The 21,463-nt window shown below is 42.1% G+C and overlaps 1 protein-coding gene across 1 annotated transcript in view; it reads right to left on the minus strand.

Annotated features, from left to right (window-relative positions):
* Nucleotides 1–21,463, minus strand: part of rnf217 (ring finger protein 217) — a 122,739-nt gene that overhangs the window by 12,389 nt on the left and 88,887 nt on the right. The window contains exons 4-5 of the mRNA XM_078542158.1: nt 20,130–20,331; nt 5,001–5,072 (exon numbers count right to left, since the gene is read on the minus strand). Of these exons, the coding sequence (XP_078398284.1) occupies nt 5,001–5,072; nt 20,130–20,331 (274 nt within the window). The remainder of the gene's footprint in view (nt 1–5,000; nt 5,073–20,129; nt 20,332–21,463) is intronic.

Here is a 21,463-nt window from a genome sequence, read left to right on the forward strand (position 1 = left end):
GTGTTTCCTTGAATTTTCCCTTTTTATTTCAGGAAAATAAGAATTGCTTGATACAGTTCTATCAAATAAAATTTACCAAAAAAAACTAACACGAAACTAGAAAAACAATTAGGAAATAATGGCTGCAAATTAGGTTGGCTGTGTAAACAGAGAATAACAGCTTTCCTGACCAAGCACATCCATAAACAGAATACAAGACCAGTATTTCTCATGAGCCTTTTATTATGACGTTGGCACAGTATCCTGCCGAGGACTATACACATTCATGTTCCAACATATTGCATCGTTAAATAACAATGCCACTGTGGGTTGCTGCCAAGCAAGAATGAGTATTTCCTCACAGGAAGAGGAAGAAAAATAAGCTGTAGGGGAAATTCATCAATCCTGTGCTACCAGCTAGGAGCCACAGTTGAAGGGTCAAAGAATAGTTGCTGTGTCACCAATTACATCTGCAGATCTTGACACAACTACCAAGCTGGCAGCAACCATGGGGAACTGTATTTACAGGCTTTAAGTTAATATCAAACCAGGTGTAGAGCTATTTCACCAGCTGCTAGGTCAAAGCAGCTGTATCTGCCTCCTTCCAGGCATGCTACAGTGTTGATCCACAGTTACAAACAGGGTACCTTTCTGGCAACACTCTCATTTAGGATCACTTCCACGTCGGGAGCCAACAGGAGACTGAATGCCAGGGTTATCAATTATTTGCTTGTCTACTCGGTTTCACACTTCTAATTAGACTTCTTTTCATTTTCTTTAAACTTGACTTGAAATAGGTTGAACTGCCTTTTGCCAAGACCAAGAAATATTGGCCTCCTATTCTGGCACTTTTTAGCATTCATTTGCCTTGAAAGTTCACTTGAACTGGAATTTTCCAGACCTGATATTTGATTAGCTCTCTGCATATAACCCCAATTCCCAGGGATCTGTGGGTCAAGAATCGGTCTGTTCAGTCGCATGAAGAGCTGTGGCAGAATTTTGCGATGCTGAGTAGACATCATCTTTGAGTTGAGGGACACCTGACAATGGCACATACCCAAAAATGTATCTGAAGCTATGAACAACTATGATTATGAACTAACCAGGCTGTGCAAACAGGGCACTAAACTTCAGATGAGATTTTCACCTGTTTTTAGCCATTCAGAAGTAAACTATACCTGTACCAAAAAATCTAGTCTGAGAAGTTTTAATTACTCTGCACGTTTCTTCCTCAGTAAACTGCAAAAAAAACCCCCCAAAAAATCCACTTTGCTCCAGGGGAATATTCAGAGGTGTACAGCCAAATCCTCTCAATGTTCTTCACCCGAAGTCCACACAAAAGCATTTATGGTAATCGGGACTAGGAACTATGTCTGACTTTTCCTCTGCTGCTCTGTGCCAACTGAGATCAGCTGAATAGACCGGTAATGCAACGTTGCAACTTCTGACTCTGTATGACTCAGTACTTCTTGTCTAAACTCATTGAACCATTCAGTGGATGACACCTTATAGCTCTGCAAATATCAAATCTCATAATGGATTGAAATCAAACAGCCAGAATCTTATTTTTGGATGGTTATTGCAAGTAAACAATCCCATCAGATGAGTACATTACTCCACCCTGCCTAGAACAATCACAGAGCCAACTTATCTTGATTAAGGCAAGACTCCGTTGTTTGTGCATGTGTTTAAGTCATGGCAGCTGCACCCATTCAGGCAAATAGATAATATTCCATTGTAATACTGAGTTGCACCTTGCAAGTGGTGGAGAGGCTTTGGGGAGTCAGGAAGTGAGTCACTCCCCACAAAATATCCAGTCTTTAGCCTCGAATGGCAAAAGCATTTATGTGGCTGGTCCGCCTGAGCTTCCAGTCAATAACAAAAACAGAATTACCTGGAAAAACTCAGCAGGTCTGGCAGCATCGATGGAGAAGAAAAGAGTTGACGTTTCGAGTCCAATGACCCTTCAACAGAACAATTCCAGTCAATGCTGACCCCTGGAATGGGAGACTTTGCCATGGCAATGCTATTTAATGTTGAGGGGTGGTGGTGAATTCACACAAACAAGTGCTATGTGACAACCATCTCCACCAAGAGAGTGTTTAACTACCTCCCTTTAATATTCCATTACTATTGTCGAATACCCCAACATTAACATCCTGGAGGTCACTAGTGACTTGAAAGCTTGACTGGACCAGCCACATAAATACTGTGACTAAAAGAGTAGGTACGGAGCTGGATATTCTGTATCTAGTAACTCACCTCTTGATCCCCTGATGCCTTTCCACCCTCTATAATGCACAAGACAGGAGGGTGATGGAATACTTGCTACTTGCATGATTGAATGCAGCTCCAACAGCACTCAAGAGCAAAGCAGCCTGCTTGATTGGCACCCGATCCACAACCGGCACACAGTGGCAGTAGTACGTACCATCTACAAAATGCACTGCAGCAGCTCGTCAAGGCTTCTTTGACAGTTCCTCCAAAATGCACAACCTCCACCACCTAGAAGGGCAAAGGCAGCAGGCGCCTCATCACCTCCATGCCACATATCATCCTGACTTGGAACTATATTGCCATTCCTTCATTATCACTGGGTTAAAACCTGGAACTCTAACATAAATCTAACACCACTACTATCACACTTGCAGCAGTACTGTAGAGTAAATTTGGACAGGCAAATAATGGCAGGGCATTCATCTGCTTGCCCATGGACGCAATTTTCGGGTGGTCAGGTGGGCGTGGCAGGCAGGCCCAGGAGCGGCTGGGGAACGGTCCGCCACCTGTGATTGGCCCCCAACCACGATTTCATGCTGGCTGGCCAATTAACAGTCAGCCAGCATGAAAAGCATGCTGAGAAGCTCAGTGCTGCCGGGGTGGGGGCGGAAAGAGTGCAAGCACAAAAGTCTGCGCATGCGCGGGGGAGCGAGCACTGAAAGCTCCCTGAAGAAAGGGAGCTCCCTCAGGGAACTGAACAACTTTAAAATCAAAAATAAAGACTTTTAAAACCTGAAAAAAATGTCCCGACTTGGGGCTAACTCACAATAATATGAAAAGAATAAAAATTCTGCCCAAATATTTACAGTTATTTTTGATTTAATTGTGGAAACCTCATTCCACCCGCAGATGAGGTTTGCTAAAAAAATCAAAAGGCCGCCCAGCCGATTCGCACGATTTATTGGACGTGCAGCAATAAATATGTGTTTTAATTAATTAATTAAGGGCCTGAATAGGCCTCTTAATTGTCGGCGGGTGCATTGCTGACTCTCGTGCCCACCCGTTGACCGAAATATCATGCGAGTGCACGATGATGTAAGGACGCTCGCCTGATGTCACCATGCACTATTTTATGCCAAAACGAGTCGGGCACGTGCCTGCCTACGGGATGTAGTTTAAAGGCTAGTTGTGGAGGGGAATAATCTAAAAGATAGGAGGAAGTCAGCACCACTTCATTTTTGCTCCTTTAATTTCTCTCCAAGCCCACACACTATGCCATAGTTTACTAATACCTTAGTTCTCTGGTTTATAGATTTCCATAATTAACTACAAATCGAAAGAACAAGCCAACCTGCACTCAAATAGTGTGTGCCACAAAGTCTATGATTTAGTAAAAAAAAAACAACATTCTCCTTTCAAAACAAGACCAGACTTGAAACTTGCTGTTAACAACAGGAAGTCACTCTTTAAACCTTACAATTTCCTTTTTGCGCTTACTCCAGAACTGGTGTTGATTGTGAAAAGATTTCAAGAAGTCAAGACCATTTTTCTGTCTCTTACGTTTTTTAAAATAATCAGATTTTATTGAAGCCTGGCTATACAAAGTTTCTTGTGTCAAAAAAGGCTCGGGTCCCAAACTGTGCTCAAATGCAAGAATGGAATCTATTCAAGTGCACTTCAATATCTTCTATGCAGCTACCTGTGGTTCACAGTAGAAATATTGTTCAAGCTTTCACAAAATATGTAGAAGAGGTTTAAGGAAAACATTGTAGGTCAAGACAGGATAAACCAGTAATTATTCTGAATGATAGCACCAACCTCCTCACCGGTATTAACAAAACATAGGCAGTATGTTTTCTAATGATGACTTGGCATTTTATTCAATTGAAATTACACCACTTTCAGAGCAATGTGGTATCCTTTAATTGTCTGGACACAGAGATACAAATCGGTATGCATTCTGGACATTCTCTGGGTGGAACTGGAACAATTTAGAGGTTGGGCTGTTGGCACTGCTGTTAAATTCATGGGAGCCATTTTTTAGGCAACCCAGGTAGCAGCCTGAAACAGACATTAGACCCCTTAAATATATTAACGAAGAGCCTAATTTCTCGTGCAGGGTTCCTCTACAAAATGTTCTTACCAATGTGTGGGGTAGGAATCGGGCTTGCTCTTTTGAAGATTCCTTGGTGGCCCCAATTAAGTTTTTCAGTGGAGCCAGGAGGATCAAGAGTGACCCCCACCTCCAATTTCATAGTCCTGGTGATTGCCTCGACAGCATACTCTCTCCTGCCCGGCAATTATCCCATCCAACCACACTGCCCAGAACTAATCTGTCAGCTGCTGTCAGCAAAAATGATTTTACTCATGATGTGGGCTCTCTGTGGAGATACCAGTAGTTCAACCCAAAAATGTAGATAAGTCCAAGGCCCAATTTTGGGATGTCGGGTGTGTTTTGGCACATGCTGAAAATGGGCCCAGGCAAAATTTCTATCCGAGTTCCATTTGCAGCTTTCAATGCAACCACAATGCTGCTTAATAAGCATTTGCAACAACAATTTCCGTAAATGTCTAACTAACAATAATAATCTTTAATTCAGAAGACATAAAGCTGATATCAAATGAATAAATGGATGAGTGAAACACACTGAACTTGTACAATAATCACTGTTACAAGGGCATTTGTCACAAAATCTCTCATCCGAAGTCAAAGTGTTTCAATTAACTTCCAGAACATTCATTAAAATATTAATTCAAGATTAGCTGCACCAATGAAATCACAAAATAAAGGCTCTGTGCCTTACCTACTACAAATGTTATGGCTCCTAGTACCACCACCAACACCAGCATCAAGGGAACAAGAAGCAACTTTCCAGCTGTAAAACAAGAACTGTTATTAGAAAAATTGTAGATAAAGCTATGTCCTTCCTTCCATAGATCACTCGAGAGATAAGACACAAACCTATTGATAATTGCAAAGGATCTGTGCTATTAGATCTTGGGTACACACACACAAACACACAATAGTCTTGGCATTACATTTCAGCTTTCATACCAAAAATAGTGACGGTCAAAATAAGCCTAGCATAATCTCTGCAATAAAGTTGACATTTTGAATATTAGAAGTGGTAATTGCCTCTTTTTCAAAGAAAAGTCAACCTATATTTTGTAAATTGTGGAGAAAGAGGAGAACACAATCTGTGGGACTTGCAAGAATTGATGCAAGCATCTCTTCTTAGTTGTCTACACAAAAATAAGCCAACGCTATTCCTCATTTTACCCTCTTTCTTTCTGTCTCTTTTCTCTCTTACTCTTCTGATTTCACTGTGCTCAACTGGTGTCCATTCTTTTCAGGTAAGCCTGGGTGGTGAGTGTCTGCAGGCTATTTGGGGGAAAAGAATGAGAGAGGATCATGACTGCGCCATTTCAATGCTCACTTATCCACTCCCCAGTAGTGGATCAGCAATTAGGACTAACATATTACCAATATTACTGTGATTAGCAACTCAGTGCCAACCAGGGTTCGATCCAGGGAATTTCCTTCTCTGTGCTAATCAGCTGCTCACTGCTCTAACCAGTTGAGCTATGAATAGGAGAGGTTACCTTAGTTACTCTAATCCTGCTGCTGGTGCGTACAGGCTCACAGCACAAAACTGCCTAGAACTTGGTACAATCTCACTAGTTGGCAAAAGAGATGGACAAATTTACACCAGTGTAGTGATGGATACTTTTAGCTTCTTGGACATACTGTTGCTGCAAAAAGGCCCTGCAATTTAAGGCAATTAAAAATTGCAAAGGATTATTAAATGCTTGGGGGAGCTGCGCTCATAACTAAACACTAGAGATGCTCATTCATATGGTTTGGAATTTCATTAAATTGTCCAAATAATTGACCACCTGTGCTACAAATCACCTTGCCTACTTTGTGGCAACATTATTGCTTTCTTTCTTTCCAGTGTACATAATTCCATGTCCTCCTCTTTAGAGGAAAAGAAGGCAAGAACTTGCATTCATACAGTATTTCATCAACTTCTTTGGCCTTCTCAGAATGACTCTCAACCAGGAATTACTTTTAGGAGTGTGGAAATTGCTAACGAAAAAAACCAAGGTCCATCTAGTTTGCCTTCTGCCATCCTGAGAGTCACATAATGTAATAATAGAGTTGTTGAGTAATCATAGCAATCAATCTTGATCACTTAATCTACAACAGTCCCAGACACCAAGTGAGTAAACTATCCAGTGGTAGCAAGTTTTGGGAACCACTGGCCCATAATTCCCCATCTCCCAAAGCATGCTACATTTACCACATGTCATGACTAATAACTGCATCCCAAAATATATTATATTCTGAAAGAAATTTATCAAATTTGCATTTGAATGAATCAATACTATATTCTTCCGTCATTGACCTAGAATGCCTGCTCCATAGACTGACCACTTGCTCACTGAAATATTTTTTCTGCAGAATAGTTTTGAATTTACTCCCCTTCAAGTGCAGGTCATGTTTGCTGGTTCAACATTCTGGATAAAATGAAACCACTTGTCATGGTCTAAATTAACTAGTCCCCTGAGAATCCTAAAAATCAGCTTTCATATTACCTCTCAACTCTCTTTTTTCCATTGAGAGCTTGTCTAAGTTACGTAATTGCTCAGCATAATCCAATTCTTCCATTCCCTCAAACATTCTAGATGCTCTTTTCTATATTCATTCAATAGCTATGATTTCCTTTTTGTACCATGGTGATCAGAACAGTGTACTGTATTCTAAAGAGTGGCCAGGCCAATAATTTATTAAGTGGCAGAATTACCTCACTATATTTGGTACAATATTGACTTTTCGATATATCCCAAGATCTGATTTGCTTTACTCTCAGCCACTAAGCAGTGTTGCGATAGCATCAATTTATTAATTAGAATCCTCAGGTTCCTTTTGTTTTCCAAACAAATTATTTTCTATTTAAATAATAGTCCCTTCCTAGATTTTTTTTGTCTTCATGTGAAGCATTTTACATTTTATCTGCCACCTGTCTGCCTAATTCCCAAGTATATCCAAATCCTGCTGTCAAGTTCTGATGAAAAGTCATCGACCTGAAATGGTAACTGTATTCTCTCTCCAGAGATGCTGCCTGACCTAAGTATTTTCAGCATTTTCTGTTTATATCCCTCCTGCCAACCAATTACTTATTCATTGTAATATTTACTTATCCATTGAAATGTATTTCCACTGTTTCCCGCTTTCCTTCTTTTCAGTTCCAGCCTTTCCAGAAGAACTATCTCAACAGCCTACTGAAATCCAAGTGCAGTTAGATCCCGAGCTCATGGATTTAAAATCATTGGCAAAGTATCTAGAGGGGAGTTGAGGAGAATTTTTTTTCCAGTTAAAGAGTTGTCAGGGTCTTGAATGCTCTCCCCGAAAAGGTGGTGGCAGATGATTCCATAAATAATTTTCAAAGGGAATTGACGGGTACTTGATGAGGAATTTATGGAGCTATTGACAAAAAGTGGGGCGATGGGATTAAGTACAAGCGCTCTTTCAAAGAGCTTGTACCTCCTTATGTGCTAAAAGTTTCTATAACAAAAAAAAAAGCACTACATTCACTGGCTTACCTCCAGCAAGCTCTTTTGTCACACCCTCAAAAACCATTACTTTGGCAAGAGATCCATTTCATGAACCTGTATTGGCTATCTTTTGGAAGGGCAGTCACTGTTTTATGGAGGCACATAAGAAAAGAATGAATAGAGTTAATCGGATTTTGGTGGTGCTGGTTGAGGGGAAAGCCTGCCTTTCAAAATATTCACAGAGCTTTAACATCTCTTTGGACACTGCTTCAGATCAACATCTTGTCCAGGAGATAGCAACTCCAACGCTAATTCAGTACTGCACTGAATTGGTGAACCTGGACTCAGGCCCATAATCTTCTGACTCAGCTACAACTGTGCTACCAATAAAGTCAGCTGATATTCATTTCTATTTTTGCTGAATTCTGAGTATCTTGCATACTTGTGTGAAATTTTGCAATCCTTCACCTATCACCCTTCAAAGCCTAGCCAGGTAAAGTATGCCTGATCTTTGCTCAGCTCCTTGAATTTGTTGTACAATTTCTGCACTTTCAGGAAGAAATTAACCCAAATGTAACTGAAGCCTTGGTTGTGTTTGTCTCTTGCACTTCTTCATCTGGAAATTGTAACCATCTACACAGTGTCAGCTAGCACTACATCATTAGGTAAATTTATCATTACAGCAGAGAAAAACTGGAGAGTAGGAAATTCCTCAGTTATTCTAATGTACTTTCTGCAAACTTACTCAGTGTAGCGTTACAGCAGGTGTGGAAGCAGAAACCTACGCACCTCCCTCAAACTGCAGATGATGTAAGCTGCACGGAAACTGAGCATAAAAGAGTATTGCAGATTCAACATCCCTGGTAAGGAGTAGCACTCACAGTGGGTACTAGTCCGGAAAGCACAAATGTCATTTATATTAATGGACTGAGAAATCGGGATTTGAAGGCCTGTGATTTCCTCATCAGCTCTCCCCTGCAAATGAGCATATATGAGTAGGGAAATCAATCACAGTTAAATTATGATAATCTCAGTGCTATATCCCAATGCAGGTTTTAAGGGGGCCTTAAGGATAGAAGGTGAGGAAACTTTGAAGAAAAAAATGATTCACAAAGGTGAATCGCTTCAAATTCCCCTTGCGTTTTGTTTGCTCAGTCTTTCCCATATTCCCCATCATCAGGGAAATTTGGTTTTGAAGAATTAGTAAGGCGATAAACACGGTCAGTCAACTAGCCTAAAATGGGCTTTTTCTTTCTAAGCGGAGTCACAGAAACACAGCACATTTTGTCCCAAATTAAAAAAAGACTTGCAATTATATCGTGCCTTTCACAACATAGGACATGTCAAAGTGCTTAAATTAACTACAGTACTTTTGAATACAACCACTGCTGTAATGTAGGAAAGAAAGCATTATTGGTCTAAATGTAATTAACTTCGGAGACTAAAATGCTGTCCCAGCATATTTCTGCCTAGCAAATATGATTCACGGTAGATTCTATCTTGCAATGTCTGAGAAGTTTCACGAGAGCAGTAACCCATGGTTATAGCCCATATCACCCAAAGCCAACCTTGCATTCTTGAACATTGAGGGTGCTCTTAATTCCCTCAGGTTAAGTGCATTGTGAGGATGCCCTAGATACTGAGCATCAACATATTTTTTTTGGCAGTGGTCACATGCATCTGACTATTGAGGGTGCAGCAATACTCTGTTGATAAAAGGGAGGATACCGACTGCAGTGCACAAATAGTTATGTGAATGCAATCAATGATACCTTATATTGTTGAGAAAGCCACATGACTGGAAAAAACTGGATCTGCCTCTCCAGCTGCTGTTTCACACCACTGGTGAGTTGAACATATGCAGGTGTGCACTGGATCTATTGGGTCAATGACGCTGCGTGGAAATTGCTGAGTGGAGTGGATGAACCTCCGCAGACCCTGGAAGATCAAATCAATGTCTGGGCCAGCCAGTGGTGCAAGTACTAAAAAGTAGAGAACACAGACAGGCATTTCTGTGGCCGCAGGCGTGAATCCAGGATGCTATGCTGCCTCTCTGGAGCCAGGGTCAAGGAGGTCACTGAACAGCTTTCAGAGCACTCTGAGAGAGAAAGGGAGGGTTGGGGGAAAGAGTGAACAGCCAGCAGTCGCGATCCACATGGCAGCAATGCAATGACATAGGTAGAAAGAGGGATGTGGTTCTGCAGTCAGAATTTAGGGAGCTAGGTAGGAAATTAGCAAGCAGGACCTCAAAAGTAATAATCTCCAGATTACACCCAGTACCATACGCATGTGAGTACAGAAATAGGAGGATGGAGCTGATGAATGTGTTTCTGGAATGAAGGTGCATGTGGGATGGCTTTGGATTCTTGGGGCATCAGTTTTGGGGGTGATGGGAACTGTACAGGCCAGACAGGTTGCACCTAAACAGAGCCGGGATCAATTTCCTTGCTTGTGCGATTGGGGAGGCTTTAAACAATCCCGGCAGAGGTGTGGGAACCAGAAGGTAATACTAGAGAGGGATACCAGGGTGCAAAGTATATTGGAAGAGACAGATAGTACTAGTAGGAAATAATAAGGTACACTATTAGGTGAGTTCAAGGCAAGAGGGAAGTAATGAAGTCAAAATTAGGGTTACAGTGCATGCATGTGAATGTGTGGATTGTAGCAAATATGATTGCTGATTTGCAGACACAGGTAGCCATGTGGAAGTATGATCTGATGGCGATAACGTTCAAAAAACGTTCTAAATATTTTTGGATACCCAGGCCTGAATTTTTGCTCTCGAGTTGGGTGCGCAGAGCAGGGAAATTTTCTGACTCCGCAAACCTGGCTTAGGCGAAAGTGCCACTGGATTTTCCTTCGGCCGGGGTGGGGGGGGGGTGGTGACAGTGGGTAGCGGTGTGTGGGTGGGTGCATGCTAACTAGAGTTTTTGGGATCATCTCCCATGGGAACAGTACGGAGGCAGGCACAAGGGCAGCCATGCATGGATGTCCGCTGTTTAAAAGTTCATTCCAGTTCTAATAAAAACAGTACAACAAAAATACAGCCTTCTAACCCTCACTCTTCACACCCCTTCACCCTACACATGCTCCAGGCCCATTTATCCACCTCCGTGGCCTTTCATACCCTCCATACCAATTTATGCCCCTCTACCCATTCCCATGGCTCCTCATACCCTTCATGTCAACCTATGACCCCCCTACTCATCTCCATGGCCATTTACAGCCCCTATGCCAACTTAGTGCTAACTCATGGCAACCCCTGCACTCTCACCCACTGCCCTTTGTCCTTACACCCTTCTTGTCAACTCACCTAGTATCAACCATGGGGAGACATCAGGTGCCATGGTGAGATGAAGTAGAACAAAATATCTATTATAGACTTCACGACGATAAAAAAACTCTCATTGATAAAAGCCTATTCAATACCTTTAAATCTCTTCAAGTACGTAATCCCGTATAAAGACAAACATTTATATTCATAGCCCCACATACAAACAGCTAATCTCATTACAACCACTGGGAACTGTCAATCAAACTGTGAACTTACAGGCCTCCCACTGTGATAATGTAGGTTGCAGAAGTAGTCAAACACAAATAATACTATAATGATAGCACTCAGGCTTATGTCAAAAAACATGTATTGAAATTGCAAGCATGGATTTTTTTCCAACTACAGGCTGGCTGTTTTTTGCCCCCAAACTTTAAAAGGCAGGGATTTAAATAATTTCACAGCTTGACAGTCACACAGACCTTAATCCACTTTTTATGCACATTGATGCCTACTCTTAATCTCATGGGGTACCTCACCTCTCCAAATAACTTTGGTGGTTTAAGACCTTTCAATCAAACTTGTAAAGCCCACGAGTCATGCTTCAGAAAGCTGGGTGACCAAAATTGCTATTGTGTGAAAGCAGCTGCACTTTAAATGTGCCATTGCCTGCGTAAACTGCAGATGTGTGAAATACATCCTGCCCTCGTTTGGCCATTGGTAAAAATAGTGCCAGATATGAGGGTGGGGCTTTCGGATTCTGGTGCTATTTTGGCTAAGGCTTGGAGTCCGGATTTGGGAAAATTCAGGCCAAGGTGCTCAGGAAAGATAGGAAATGGTAGAAAGGAGGAGGGGTGGCAGTATTTATTAAGGAGAACATTGCAGTTCTGGAAACAGAGGATGTCCCAGATGGGACAAGGACAGAATCTATTTAGCCAGAACTAAGGAATAAAAAAGGTGCAATTACATTGCTCGATGTAGTCTATAGGTCACCAGCTACAGGGAAAGATGTAAAGGAACAAATTTGCAAGGAAATTATAGAGAAGTGCAAGAATTATAGGGTCGTTATTATGGGGGACTTTAATTATCTGAATATGGACTGGGTATTAATAGTGTAAAGGGCGGAGAGGGGCAAGTGTTCCTGAAATGTTTTCAGGAGAATTTTCTACAGCAGCTACGTTTCCAATCTAAAGGAGGCACTGCTATACCTGGTTCTTGGGAATGAGGTGGGCCAAATGGATCAAGAGTCAGTGAGGGAAACATTTGGGGACAGTGATCATTGTATCATAAGGTTTAGGTTGGCTATGGGAAAGGGCAAGGAGTAATCCAGAGTAAGAATAATTAACTGGGGGAAAGTCAACTTTAATGGAGTAAGAATGGACCTGGTCAAGATAAATTGGAATCAAAGACTAGCAGCAAAATTGTAACTGAACAATGGACTGCCTTTAAAGAAGATATAGTTCAAGTATATTCATGGTATATTCCCACAAAGGGAAAGGGTAGGGCAAAGAAAGAGACAGAGATTATGATGAAGCAGAAAAACAGTGCTTATGACAAATGTCAGGTGGATAATTCAATTGAGAACCAGACCACATATAGAGGGTTCAGAGTGGAATCGAAGAGCAAATAAGAGAAGCAAAGTAAGAGTATATGAGACTGGCAGCTAATATAAAAGGGAATCCAAAAGTCTTCTATAGGTATATAAATAGTGAAAAGATGGTAAGAGGAGGAGTGGGGCCGATTAAGGACCAAAGAGAAGATTTATGCATGGAGGCAGGGGGCATGGCTGAGGTATTAAATTAATAGTTTGCAGGTCTTTATCAAGAAAGATTATGCTGCATAGGTCTTGGTGAAAGAGGTTAGTTCAGACACTTGAAGGGTTTAAAATTGATAAGGTGGAGTCATTGGATATGCAGTCTGTACTTAATAACGCACAAGGATTATATGAGATGCAGTTAAGGATGCTAAAGGAAGTGAGAGTAGAGATTCCAGAGGCACTGGCCATAATTTTCCAATCTTCCTTAGACTCAGGGGTCTGCCAAAGGGCTGGAGAACTGCAAATATTGCACCCTTGTTCAAAAAAGGCTACAAAGATAAGCACAGAAACAACAGGCCAGTTTAGGTTTAACCTTGATGTTGGGGAAACTTTTAGACAATAATTTGGGACAAAATTAATGGTCACTTGGGCAAGGAAAGCCAGCATGGATTGGTTAAGGGTAAATTATGTTTAACTAATTTGCTGGAATTTTCTGGTGAGGTAACAGAGAGGGCTAATGAGGGTACTGCAGTTGATGTATATGGACTTCCAAAGGGCATTTGATAAAGTGCCACGTAACAGGCTTGTGAGCAAAGTTAGAGCTCATGAAATAAGGGACAGTAGCAACATGGATACAAAATTGGGAGAGTGACAGGAAACAAAGAGTAATGGTGAACAACTGTTTTTCGGGCAGGAGGAAGGTTTATAGTGCACTTCCCCAGAGATCGGTTTTAGGACCCCCGCTCCTCCTAATATATATTAATGAACTAGACCTTGTTATGCAAGGCACAATTTCAAAATTTGCAGATAATACAAAATTTTAAATATTGTGACCCATGAGGAGGATTGTGTGGAACTTCAAGGGACAAAAATACGTTGGTGGAATGGGCAGACAGTGGCAGATGAAATTTAAAGTGAAGTGTTTCATTTTGGCAGGAAGAATGGAGAGACACAATATAAAATAAAGGGTACAATTCTAAAGGGGGTACAGGAGCAGAGTACCTGGGTGCATTATTTTTAAATTTATTAAAAATTCATTCATGTAATGTGGGCATCGTTGGCTAAGCTAGCATTTATTGCCTATCCCTAATTGGTCTTGAGGCGGCGGTGTTGAGCTGCCTTCTTGAACCACTGCAGTCCCTGTGATGTAGGTACACCCACAGTGCTGCTAGGGAGGGAGTTCCAGGATTTTGACCCAGTGACAGTGAATGAATGGCGATATGTTTCCAAGTCAGGATGGCGATTGACTTGGAAGGAAACTTACAGGTGGTGGCGTTCCCATGTGTTGGCTGCCCTTGTCCTTCTAGATGGTAGCAGTCGTGGGTTTGGAAGGTGCTATCTAAGGAGGCTTGGTGGGTTCCTGCAGTGCATCTTGTAGATGGTACTCACTGCTGCCACTGTGTTTCAGTGGTGGAGGGAGTGAATGTTTGTGTGGGCTGCTTTGTCCTGGATAGTGTCAAGCTTCAAGTGTTGTTGGAGCTGCACTCATCCAGGCAAGTGGGAAGAATTCCACCACACTCCTGACTTGTGCCTTGTAGATGGTAGGCAGGATTTGGGGAGTCAGGTGGTGAGTTACTTGTCGCAGGATCCTTAGCCTCCTACCTTCTCTTGTAACCACACTATGGCTAGTCCAGTTCAGTTTCTGATCAATGGTACTGATAGTGGGGTATTCAGCGGTGGTAATGCCAGTGAATGTCAAGGGGCAATGACTAGATTCTCTCTTGTTGGAGATGGTCATTGCCTGCCACTTGTGTGGTGCGAATGTAACTTGCCATTTGTCAATCCAAGTCTGGATATTGTCCAGGTCTTGCTGCATTTGGACATGGAGTATCTGAGGAGTTACAAATGGTGCTGAACATTATGCAATCATCAGCGAACATCCCCACTTCTGACTTTACCATGGGTGGAAGTTCAATGATGAAGCAGCGGAAGGTGGTTGGGCCTAGGACACTACCCTGAGGAGCTCTTGCAGTGATGTCCTGGAACTGAGTTGATTGACCTCCAAAAACCCAAACCATCTTTTGTGCCAGGTATGGCTCCAACCAGCCGTCAGCTTGCCCCCCAATTCCCATTGGCTCTGAAGAAGAGTCTTGAACTCAAAACATTAACTCTGTTTCTCTCTCCACAGATCCTGCCAGATCTGCTGAGTTTTTCAAGCATGTTTTGCTTTTATTTCAGGTTTCCAGCATCCGCAGTATTTTGCTTTTATTATCCCACTGACTTCAGTTTTGCTAGGGTGTCTTAATGCCACGCTGGGTCAAATGTGAGAGGGAGTTCCAGGATTTTGACCCAGCGACAGTGAAGGAACGGCGATATATTTCCAAGTCAGGATGGTGAGTGACTTGGAGGGGAACTTACAGGTGGTGGTGTTCCCATGTATCTGCTGCCCTTGTCCTTCTAGATGGTAGCAGTCGTGAGTTTGGAAGGTGCTAAGGAGCCTTGGTGGGTTCCTGTGGTGCATCTTGTAGATGGTACACACTGCTGCTACTGTGCATCGGTGGTGGAGGGAGTCAAGGGCAGTCACTCTCACCTCACCTCTGGAGTTCAGCTATTTTGTCCATGTTTGAACCAAGGCTGTAATGAGGTCAGGCACTGAGTGACCTTGGTGGAACCTAAACGAAGCATCAGTGAGCAGGTTATTGCTAAGCAAGTGCCATTTGATAGCACTGTTGATGACCCCTTCCGTCTCTTTACTAATGATTGAAAGACTGATGGGGCGGTAATCGGCCTTGTTAGATTGGTCTTGCTTTTTGTAGACAGGAAATACCTGAGCAATTTTCCACATTGCTGGGTAGATGCCAGTGCTGTAGCTGCACTGAAACAGCTTTGTTAGGGACGCGGCAAATTCTAGAGCACAAGTCTTAATTTCGTTGTTGGAATATTGTCAGGGCCCACAGCCTTTGCAGTATCCAGTGTCAACTGTTTCTTAATATTACATGTAGTGAATCGAATTGGCTGAAGACTGGCACTTGGAGGTTGGGGACCTCTGGAGGAGGCCTAGATGGATCATCCACTCGGCACTTCTGGCTAAAGATTGTTGCAAATGTTTCAGCCTTATCTTTTGCACTGATGTGCTGGGTTTCCCCATCATTGAGGATGGGGATATTTGTGGAGCTTCCTCCTCCAGTGAATGGTTTTATTGTCCACCAACATACATGATTGGATGTAGCTGGACTGCAGAGCTTAGATCAGATCCGTTGGTTGTGGAATCGCTTATCTCTGTCTATTATTTGCTACTTATGCTGTTTGGCATGCAAGTAGTCCTGTGTTATAGCTTCACCAGGCTGACACCTCATTTTTAGGTATACCTGGTGCTGGTCCTGGCATGCCCTCATGCAATCTTCATTGAACCAGGGCCAACCCCCTGGCTTGGTGGTAATGGTAGAGTGGGGGATATGCCAGGCCATGAAGTTGAAGATTGTGGTCGAGTACAACTCTGATGCTGCTGATGGCCCACAGCGCCTCATGGAAGCCCAGTCTTAACTTGCTAGATCTGTTTGAAATCTATCCCATTTAGCACGATGGTAGTGCCACACAATACGATGGAGGGTATCCTCAATGTGAAGATGGGACTTTGTCTCCACAAGGACTGTGCGGTTGTCACTCCTACTGATACTGTGATGGTCAGATGCATCTGTAGCAGGCAGGTTGGTGAGGATGAGGTCAAGTATGTTTTTCCCTCTTGTTGATTCCCTCACCGCGTGCTGCAGACCCAGTCTAGCAGCTATGTCTTTTGGGACTCAGCCATCTTGGTCTGTAGCGGTGCTACCAAGCCACCCTTGGTAATGGACATTGAAGTCCCCCACCCAGAGTACATTCTGTGCCCTTGCCACCCTCAGTGCTTCCTCGAAGTGGTGTTCACATGGAGGAGCACTGATTCATCAGCTGAGGGGAAGCAGTACACGGTAATCAGCAGGAGGTTTCACTGCCCATGTTTGACCTGATGCTATGAAGCTTCATGGGGCCCAGAGTCGATGTTGAGGAATCCCTGGACCACTCCCTCCTGACTGTATACCACTGTGCTGCCTCCTCTACTGGGTCTGTATTGCTGGTGGGGCATGACATACCCAGGGATGGTGATGGTGGCGTCTGGGGCATTATCTGTAAGATGTGATTCCACAAAGATGACTATGTCAGGCTGTTGCTTGACTAGTCTGTGAGACAGTTCTCCCAATTTTGGCACAAGCCACCAGGTGTTACTAAGGAGGACTTTGCAGGGTCGACTGAGCTGAGTTTTCTGTTGTGCGTAAATCATTGAAGATGGCAGGACAGGTTGAGAGATCAGTTGATAAAGCATATGGCACCCTCGGCATTATCAATAGGGGCATAGGAAGTTATGTTAAAATTGTATAAAACACCGATACACGTCAACTGGAGAATTGTGTCTTGTTCTGAGAACCACACTACAGGAAGGATGTGTAGGCATTAGAGAGGGTGCAGAAAAAATTCATGAGAATGAAATTCCTTATACCTGGAATCAGTTAAGAGGAAAGATTAGAGAAGTTGTGACTATTCTCCTTGGAGAAGAGAAGGTTGAAAGGACATTTGACGGAGGTATTCAAAATCATGAAGGGTCTAGATAGATTAGTTAGGTAGAAACTGTTACCATTGGTAGAACGATCAAGAACCAGAGGGGATAGATTTAAGGTAATTGGCAAAAGAAGCAATATCAACACATGGAATAATTTTTCCATGCAGCAAATGGTTAGGATCTGAGATGCACTGCCTGCAAGTGTGGTAGAGGAACAGTCAATTGAGATTTTCAAGAACAAATTGGTTCATTATCTGAAAAGGAAAAAATTGCAGGGCTGTGGGGCAAAAGCAGGGGCAATTGGGAGCACTAGATGAATTGCTCCTTCAGGGGCCCAGCCCAGACACAACTGGACAGATGGCCTCCTTCTGTGCTGTAACCACTCTATAAAAACTGCAAATACAGAGTTCTATTTACTGACAGTGTCATCTGTATGTTGCTTTTTGGATCTAGGTCTGGTTCTAAGAGCTGACATTGGCCTAAGACTGCATTGCTGTTGAGCTCCAGCCTCTTCACATATGACTGCTTGCCAAGATCAAGTTAGGCGATATGTCTGATGGGATAAAATGGACTATGAGAGGAATAAAATCTCCAATGCCCTGGTTTCCTAATGGTATGTTCTGCTTTCTCCAAAGTATTTAGCACTGGCTGACATGTTGATAGTTCCCTTTATTTTGATCAATTTTCAGATGAGCAATTTTGGGTACAGAAGTTGGTCATACTGCTGGCATATTAAGGCTTCATTGAAAAGACACTGCGTCATTATATTCAGCACGTGTTTTCTTGGGGAGTTGCTGCTAACAGTACACTTATACCAATTCTTTTGTGCATCTGAAATTTCTTTGTAGCAAAGCAAAATCGGTAGCAGAGCTAGCTTATAACAGAAGTATTAATATTGCTTTCACTGACATAATATATATTCTTATTCTACCAAAATCACACAGCTTTTACTTATAGTACTAACTCATGTATTAGCTGTACAAACAAATCAAAACTAGCGCAAAGGTTACAAATGATCAATATCTATATAAATTAAAATCTAAAGAATTGGCACAAACCTTGTTTCAAGTAACTCAATACTTAACAAGATTAGAATGAAATCCCAGACATTTAATTACAGCCCGCACCTTATGTTTAAAGGCAGTGTAAAATTAATTGTGCTAAGGCACAATCCAATAACTAAATATTAATGGGAATGTTTTGTATTAAATTACTCCAGAAACAAATACTGTCCTATTTATTTTCCTTTATCAAGAGTTTAGGCTTGAGAGTACTATAGCAGTGAATTCAATTAACAGGCGTCAATAACCAACTGCCTTTTTATAACAACAATAGCAGCTTGGGTTTATATAGCACCTTTAATCCAAAACAATCCATGGTGCTTCACAGGAGCATTATGAAACAAAATTTGACACCGAGCTAAATAAGCCGTTCTTAGGGCAGGTGGCTAAAAGCTTGATCAAAGAGGTAGGTTTTAAGGAGACTCTTAAAGGGAAGAAGGAGTGGTAGGGAGAACTTTGGGCTTAGGCGGCTGAAAGCACAGCCATCAATGGTCGAGCAGTTAAGATCAGGGATGCTCAAGTCAGAATTAGAGAACCACAGATATATTGGGTGGGCTGGAGGAAATTACTGAGATAGGGAGCGTGAGGGCGCAAAATGATTTGAAAATACAGGTGAGAATTTTAAAATCAACACATTGCTTGACAGGATCCAAAGTTAGAGCATTGGAGCAATGGGTGAACAGGGCTTGGTGCAAAGACAAGGGGAGCTGAGATTTGGATGACCTCGAGTTTACGGAGGGTAGAATTTGGGAGGCCAGCTATGGGTGCATTCGAATAATCAAGCCGAGAAGTAATAAAGGCACAGATGAGGGTTTCAGCACCAGGTGAGCTGAGGCAGGGTGGAGTTGGATGATGTTACATAGGTGGGAATAGGTGGTCTTAGTGACGGCATGGATATGTGACTGGAAACTCATCTCAGGGACAAATATGACACCAAGTTGCAAACTCCTACACATGTTACTTATTACACATTATAACTTATAAACTAGGAAACAAATTTGGAGAGAATAATTGATATAATCAGATTCTGGGACCCAGCCTTATTCCACCGTCGCCCCACAACATCAAGGCCTTTGGACACCAAATGACAGACTTCAGCTGAGAAGGTTCCATTGCCTTAAGTACCTGTCAGAAACACAGTTCCTTAGTTACCGATGCCATCCCTTTCCCTGACAATTGTCCAAGGCTGAACAAGGCTATTCTCTACCTTGGTGTTGCATTTTGGTGTGAGGAAAATCACCCCATATGAATGTGTTGGTTCATTGCTAAGTATTCACCGATTATGGATTTCATTGTGTTACACTGGGGCCAGTGGCAGAGTCTTGCTGCCCATAGTCCCTCATGGGATTGGAGGAACTAAATCTAAGTAAGTCATAGTAAATATCAGTATGCCCTTGTATGTCAATTGTTTAAACATTCAACAATGATTATGCCTAAAGAACAGAAAGATGTACCAGTCAAGACTTCAAAAAGATGCAAATCAATAAGATTATTTGCCATGGTAGATTGATTAGAGAATAGCATTGTACAAATGGGTATTACATAGAATGAGCTGCCATCACAAGGTGCAAGCTAGATCTAAGATCTATTGATTAACTGTGCAATACAGGAAAGGGTTCTCTCTGTTTGCCTCATATAACAAAATCTAAACCTATTTATAAAGATTAAGTTTTCAATTTCTTTTTAAATGAAATACACAAAGGAAATTTCCTTCCCTTTCCCCAGAGCCTAAAATAATGAAGATTCTCTGCTTACCGCAGACAGAACCCCGGACTAATCTTCGTAAATGTGGCCTGTCAGGGAGGTAGCGATACTTGCATCCAAAAATACTTAGGTTTGAAGTATGGTCACCAAAGAAACGAAGCTGCCGATATGTCTCCCCACAGCGGTAGCAAAAGTTAGTGTTGCACTGCGAGCAGTTCATGTGATCGCAGCCTTCTGTCCTCTGGATATGAATCTTTCATTGCAAAAATAGATTTTTTTTGAGAAGGAAAACAAAATTAGCAGTATTAGGACACAATTTTAAACAAAGATCATCATAGAAACCTCTATAAGGAGTTAGGCTATATGTCTACAGCTCTCAATCCATGTAACATGTCCATTTAGTCATTTTATTAAAGCCATTAGAAGTGGTGAAGCCACTTTTTAATCTCTTCCTGTACCATTGAACTTTTGGATGTTTGCAGCAACATCTCCAAGGGGGATGGCTCTGCTACACAAAGTGTTTCATTCAGCAGCCCTGAAAACAGCTGCTGGTAAGCAAGCTTACTGAGGGAATGAGCTTCAAATAAATTAATAAGGATGCTCTAAATCATTGCTTAGGATCTTAATGCTCAATGTATTAGGTTTTAAAAACAAAGGGGTGTTTAAACACTTCGGCTGCAATCAAAGATGTGCAAATTGTACCGCTCTGAAAAGTGCTTGTCCCTTTATGTTTGAGGAGGACACGGAGTCTGAAAAAGCTAATAAACCACTTACATGAGTGGACTAGATAGCAGCAAATAGAGTATAAATGTGGAGAAATTTGATGTTATCCATTTTGGTAGGAAAATAGGAAAGCAGAATCTTTTTTAAATGATGAGAAACTATTAAAAGTTGATGTTCAGAGAGGCTCTGGGTGTCCTCTTAGATGAAACACAGGCTAACAAGCAGTTACAGCATGCAATTAGGAAGGCAATTGGTATGTTACTTTTATTGAAAGGTGATTGGAGAACAGAGTAAGGAAATCTTGCTGCAATTGTACAGTTCTTTGGCGAGTAAACACCTGGAGTACAGTTTCTTTTTAATATATGTTCTTGGATGTCAGCACCACTGGCAAGGCCAGCATTTGTTGCTCATTTCCAATTTCCCTCGAGAAATAGCAGTGAACCACTTTACTGAACCATCGCAATTCACGTGGTGTAGGTACATCGACAGTGTTGTCAGGGAGGGAGTTCCAGGACCTTGACACAGAAACAGTGAAGAAACAAAGATGCAGTTCCAAGTCAGGATGCTGTGTGACTTGGAGGGGAACTTGCAGGTGGAGGTTTCTCCATGTGCCTGCTGCCCTTGTTCTTCTAGGTGGTAGGGGTGCAGGTTTGGAAGGTGCT

Source organism: Cetorhinus maximus, chromosome 5, assembly GCF_964194155.1.
Source record: "Cetorhinus maximus chromosome 5, sCetMax3.hap1.1, whole genome shotgun sequence".
In the NCBI taxonomy this organism is placed as follows: domain Eukaryota; kingdom Metazoa; phylum Chordata; class Chondrichthyes; order Lamniformes; family Cetorhinidae; genus Cetorhinus; species Cetorhinus maximus.